This window comes from Musca domestica, unplaced genomic scaffold (genome assembly GCF_030504385.1).
Source record: "Musca domestica strain aabys unplaced genomic scaffold, Musca_domestica.polishedcontigs.V.1.1 16, whole genome shotgun sequence".
NCBI lineage: Eukaryota > Metazoa > Arthropoda > Insecta > Diptera > Muscidae > Musca > Musca domestica.
In genome coordinates, this window is record NW_026712219.1 from 14,733,695 (window position 1) to 14,739,875 (window position 6,181).

The 6,181-nt window shown below is 33.8% G+C and overlaps 1 protein-coding gene across 1 annotated transcript; it reads right to left on the reverse strand.

Moving 5' to 3' along the window:
* Positions 1-1,459: 1,459 nt before the first annotated feature.
* LOC101891621 (cyclin-H) lies at positions 1,460-3,001 on the reverse strand. The gene is made up of 6 exons (XM_005176757.4): positions 2,697-3,001; positions 2,439-2,635; positions 2,179-2,380; positions 1,891-2,119; positions 1,722-1,833; positions 1,460-1,653 (listed from the first exon to the last, which is right to left on the reverse strand). Exons 1-6 carry the CDS (start codon positions 2,811-2,813, stop codon positions 1,536-1,538), a joined length of 975 nt encoding a protein of 324 aa, XP_005176814.1. The 5' UTR covers positions 2,814-3,001; the 3' UTR covers positions 1,460-1,535.
* Between the last annotated feature and the right edge of the window lie 3,180 nt (positions 3,002-6,181).

Consider the following 6,181-nt stretch of genomic DNA (forward strand, 5'->3'; position numbering starts at 1 on the left):
AATTTTTGAATAGAAATTGTTGAATTGATTCAAAATTGTAAAAATTATTTAAAAAAATGCATATCATAATAACCTCCGATTGGCGTCGTATAGGAAAACATATATAAATCTTTGTATTCTTCTACCATGAAATCAGTTGAGTTTTCTAAATACGATATACTGTAATATTTACAAACTTAAATCATTTACACATATACATCAAGAGTATTATTAGAATATATTGCACCAGGACTATGAGCAGGTATTTTCAAAATGAGATGACAACAATGAAAAATCAATATCGGCCAAATGGTCTTAAAACTTGTAGGATCATATACTTAACAAGTAAAAAAGCTGTAATTTCGGCCGGGCCGAACTTTGAATACCCTCCACCATTTGGAACGAATTTGGCAATTCTCAAAAACAATAAAATCCGTTAAAAATACTGTTAATATCTTAAAAATGCCGAATGTAGCTGTTATATTAGGTTCTATACGACGTCGGGGACCTGCATAGGTAACAATTGTCATAAGCCATTTCAATATTCAAATGCGAAACTTGAAAAAAAATCGGTAATAATGTCGTTTAAATCATCAAAATACCGAATATCGGGAGGAACGGTTATATGGGGGCTACACGAAGATATGGACCTGCACAGAAAATTTTCTGTCATAGGCTGTAGTATTTATTACGATATTCAAATACCAAATTTGAAACAATTCCGGGGAATAATATCGCTAAAATCAACAAAGTACCGAATATCGGGAGGTACCATTATATGGGGGCTATACGAAGACGGGGATCTGCACAGACAATCTCCTGTCATAGGCTGAAGCATCCATTACGAACTTCAAATACCAAATTTGAAACAATTTCGGTGAATAATGTCGTTAAATTCATCAAAATACCGAATATCGGAGGTACCGTTGTATGAGGGCTATACGAAGACGTGGACCCGCACTGTCACAGGCTGTAGTATCCGTTACGAACTTCAAATACCAAATTTTAAAAAATTCCGATGAATAATGTCGCTAAAATCATCGAAATATCGAATATCGGGAGTTACCGTTATATGGCGGCTATGGAACGATATGAGATATAAAGCAATACCAACCATCCTAGACATAATACAAATTGTTCTGTCAAATTTTGAAGCTCTACGTTGAATAATATGGACTGTATAGTGATTTCAACAGATAGACGGACATCGTTGAATCGACTTAGAATTTTATGCCAATCATGAATATTTATACTTTATGGGGTCTACGACGAATATTTATGGTGAAGGGTATAAAAACTCAAACGTCACAAATGCGATATTTTTGCGATTAGTCACCGTGGTGGAAATGGGAATCATCAGACAAGATTTCTAATCTGGTGAATTATGTTTCCCTCTACAAAATATTTAAATAAATCATTCTAAGTTAAATTTTCGTAATTCAAATTTTATCTACAAAAAATAAAAATAGTCACACAACTATTAAATTTTAAAAATAACACATTTATTCATATAAAATATAATGAGACGTACAATAGAAAACAAGTACAAAATTATCTTATTGGCTCATATTTAAAGCGGACATATCCGCACTGGAATCGGCTATATAATAAGAGTTGTCTTCGGCCACTTCCAAGTCATCATCACAATACATTTTACGCATACGTTCTTTGTAACTGAAATATAAAATCGCAAAATGGCTCAGTATAATAATTCCAATCTTTTACATCTTCCTTATACATACATTTCACTATCCGGATTGTTTTCCTGATTTCGGCATTTCTCCAATTTCTTTTCGATTAATTTTACCCGGTCTCGGAGTGGTACTTCATACTGCTTCACCATAATGCGAATTTCTTAAAGACGGCAATATTAATGCATTGTGTTTTAAAAACTAAATCATCTCAACTCACTTCGAATAGCTTCAATTAGGGCAGGCAATTTTTCTCTGGCACCATTCAACAGGTTGTCAGTGACATAACTGTCCAAATTTTCCTGTTCTCTACCGGCGGCATGTAAAACAGCAGCCAAGGCAATCTGTGATGGGGCATACAAAAGGCAGGCATCTGTGAAAAATGTCTTCTCTATAAAACTGTCAATGTGGGGGCGTAAACGTTCTGGATTCACCATGGAACTGCGGGTCTATGAAATTACAACAGCATTTTAATCGTTAAGAGTTCTACTAATTCCTCTTCACTTACCTTTATATCAATCAAAAATCCCTCAACCGGCCTATAGGGATTGTGTATTGTCAAGTAATAGTTGAGATGTTGCATGAGCAACAATTCATTGGACAAAATAATATCCATGGCTTTGTTTCGATCGCCTTTGATGTTGCTAACAAACTGGCCAATGGAAACATTGAATTCCTCCACTTTGCAGGCCAAGTAAACACATGTGGCTCTAAAAAGTTGGCTCATAAAAATTACAAAAATTTCTTACTATTCCTCACATAACTTACAAAATTTCCTTGGGATGATAATCCATGGGTGAATTGTGCAAAAAGAAACGTTTGAAATAATGTATGGCCGTTCCAACCACACACTTAGGCATCATGGGTTCGAAACGTCGACAAAAATCATTCAGATAGATTTCATATTGTTTCAGAAGCAAATGTTCCTCATTGGCATCCAAAAAGAATTCCATGCGTTGTTGATCCTAGTCGAATAAAAACAATAAATGAATAGCACTTGGTTTCGGCATGCTCCACATCACTTACATCCATATGTGATCCATGAGTTTCAATGAACTTTTGATTTCTTTTCAATCGTAAGTCGTTTAGCTGTTCTGGACTTGAGAAAGTCCAGTATTTCTTTTGAGAACTTAGAGGGTACATATTTAAATTGGCAAATAGTCTGCGAAAAGTATTATTTTTTGCTTTTCTTCGGGGAGATGTAAACGTTAACGTTCCAAACCATGCAAAGCAGTCCGACAAAAAAGAACGCCTGATAAAAATAAACACAAAACCAAATGGCAAAGTTTACGAATGAGATTGATGAATAAAGACCGAAATGCTCGTTTCTTGTTTACGAACTATACATGAGGAAATGCAATCAGCTGGGATTGTAGGGTACTATAGTTATGGAAGTACGGCGAAACATAGGAATTTCTATATTCGCTGAACCAAAGTAGATCTAACAGGTAACCGCATTGGCGAATTGCTACAACAAAGCAACTTTTGTGGTACCCTCAAATGTCAAAATTGGCATCAAAGGCGAAAAACATAGATTCGCCATGACATTTAAAGGTTGCGGCAAATTTGTTTCAACCAATCAGAAACGAGGTGTTTGTTTTCATTTTATTTTGTGTGCCTCTCGTCGTAAACGAACGTCGCAATTTATATTCAATAGAAAATATAGAAAAAATGATTTTAAAGAAAAAAAAAACATAGCACCAATATCGTTTTCTATGCAAAATCAGGGTACCAACACTCCAAAGCATATGACCATACATTCACCACATATTCAATAGCAGCAACAGCAGGATATGAATATCAAAAGTTGTGTTCCAGAACCTACAAATTTGTACTAATTAGTGCTAATTCTGCTTCAACGCGTTCCCGTACTCCAAAAACTAGCAAAACTTGCAGCTCTCTCGAGAAAAAAATGGCGCTGAGTGGTGCACATTTCTGCTTGTTTTAGCTACATGAATTTGGCCGAGCAGAAAATATGGAGCAACTGATGTATTCACTTTTCGAAAAATTAAGCTTAAAATCAAAGATTTTCGCTTATTACTACGAACATTTTCTTTTTATTTTTTAGGTTGGTAGTCTTCCCAACTTGTGGCATTAAGTCTTCTAGCAGATTTAACATTAACTAAACCGGCGGCTCCAATGATGTTAGCTGCTCCGGCTCCGACTCTTCAACGCATTCTGAAAACAAAACTTTCTAAATAAACAGCATTCAAAAATATTTGTTAATTTTAACTTATTTTCAATACCCATTTTTTTAAATTTTGGCGTCCATTTCAGTAAGGTTTCACCAGTCCGATTTAGACTGTTTTCTTTTGGAATTTTGACATTTTATCGCATTTCTGCTAATTTTCCGTTCCCTTATTTTTTGAGCACACCTAAACGAAAATGACATTTCGTGCTGTTCTCTCTTCTGCTAGTTTTACTAGTAAAAAAGTACTGGAACACAACTAAAATCTCAATAATTTGGCCAATAGCCAACAACATAATATCCAGTAACAGAATCGCAAAAAAATTGGATAGAATTCATTGGAGTCGAATTCTTGCACTACTTCCCGTGATGTGCTTTGGATTAAAATGGTCCACACAAATCTTAGATGTTGGGGCTAACTTAATTCCTCAATCTGCACTCCATTCTAACCTCCTTCCTTCATCTTTAGGAACACTAAATAGTGTTAAATTTCCATCACAATATTTCTTATTGCAAATCGAGTACTTTTTCATTTTCTTTTAATTTTTCTACTGGTTTCACTCTAAACTTGCTCTTAAATTATTTGAAATATTATAAAAAGGAACTTTTAGGGAAGAAAACATAAACAAATTTGTTGTTGCATTCATTTAGGGCGAATTCACCATTACAACAATTGACATTTAATGGTGCCGTCAGCTGGGCTGATGCGATTACCTAGTACATCTACCTTGCGCTGAACAAAGGAAAGAGCATGGTAGAATCAAGGAGGTAACATCATGCAATATGTCTACAAATATGTTTACAAATTTTTCAAAAATTATTCATTTAAAAACATCTCATTGTCAAAATTTGTATTTATAAATCGATTGTACATACACAAATCACAGATGGGAACCTGTTTTTAGGTAGTGAAATGTGACAAGGTAAATTACAGAAAATGCAGAGATGGGTATGCTTATTTAAAATGGCTTTACCTTCTTAATTTTATCATGGGAAAGAGATTGCGGAATTTCCATTTGTCAAGAAACGTAAAAGACAAGAAAGGGAATTCTCCAAAATTAAATAAAAGTCCCAATAAAAGACAGTCCCTCGGAACAGCCTCCCAAAAACATGCCCCCTTAATTAGTGTAAAATATCTACCCCTGGAAAATTTAAACAATGGTAAAATTAAGAAGGTCACGACAGGCAGTATGTAACATCTCATTGTATTTAAATAAATCAGTGATGGGAACCATGGTACAATGATATCAAGGTAGGGCTATGATACCATATGATTTCAATTTTTTTATTTTCTTGGTTTTATACATGGTACAATGATATCAAGGTAGGGCAGAACTACCATATGATTTCAATTTTTTTATTTTCTTGGCCTAATACGTCATCTTTTTTTGTTTATGTATGTGTTTTCTTTTCAATAACAAAAAAATTGTTCAGAAAACATTCAAATTCGGGTGTTTTCAAAATGTTCATTTCAACGCATGCATCGACAAAATCTAGAGTTTTGTAGCGAAATAATCCTTTAGAGACATATAGTACATGATTTTGAAGAAGAAGTGTTGACCTTTCCTTCAGTTATCGCGGTTTTCAATTATTTATTCAAAATAAATGCAACAAGTTGTTTGATTTTTTATTGTTTTGATACTAATTCTGACATTACAAGCCAAACAGGTAGACCTCTATACTTGCAATTTTTTCAAAGTTGACCTACCTTCTCTTCATTGTACCATGGTAAAAACCTACTTAATTTAGAAAAAACATTAAAAAATTTTTGACCTATATTCTTCCACCATGTTTACTAGTAAATTTTGAAATTGCAAGACCCTAGTTTCGAGTCTTGTTCTTCAAATGTCCTGTCCTACCTTGTAATGATTGTATCAGGAATTAATATATGTCATATATTGGTACGATATTAACTTATACTTATAATTTACCATGATATTTATTGTAGTAAGTAAAATTCTTCCTAGGCTTTTTATATATATATATTTAATTATTCTACGTTTTAAATATATTCGATTGACGACTAACGCGTTGCACTTTTGCATCTGGCTCTGTTGTCCTCCAATGTTAGGCTGCATTTGTCAAGCGGAATACAACTCTGTGTTTACATACCATTCGATGTCGAATATTATGAAATAACATTAAAGCAAATTTGCCATGAATTTTACGAAATTTCTTAGATTAAACAATTTCCAACCGTTGCTTCATTGCAACTATTAGAATCTTTAGAATTTTCCCTACATTTTGATGTGACTGACATGGCAAATCATTAAATGTTTTCCTTAATATGCCGTGTGTTTGTAATTTCTAATTATTTTGTGAG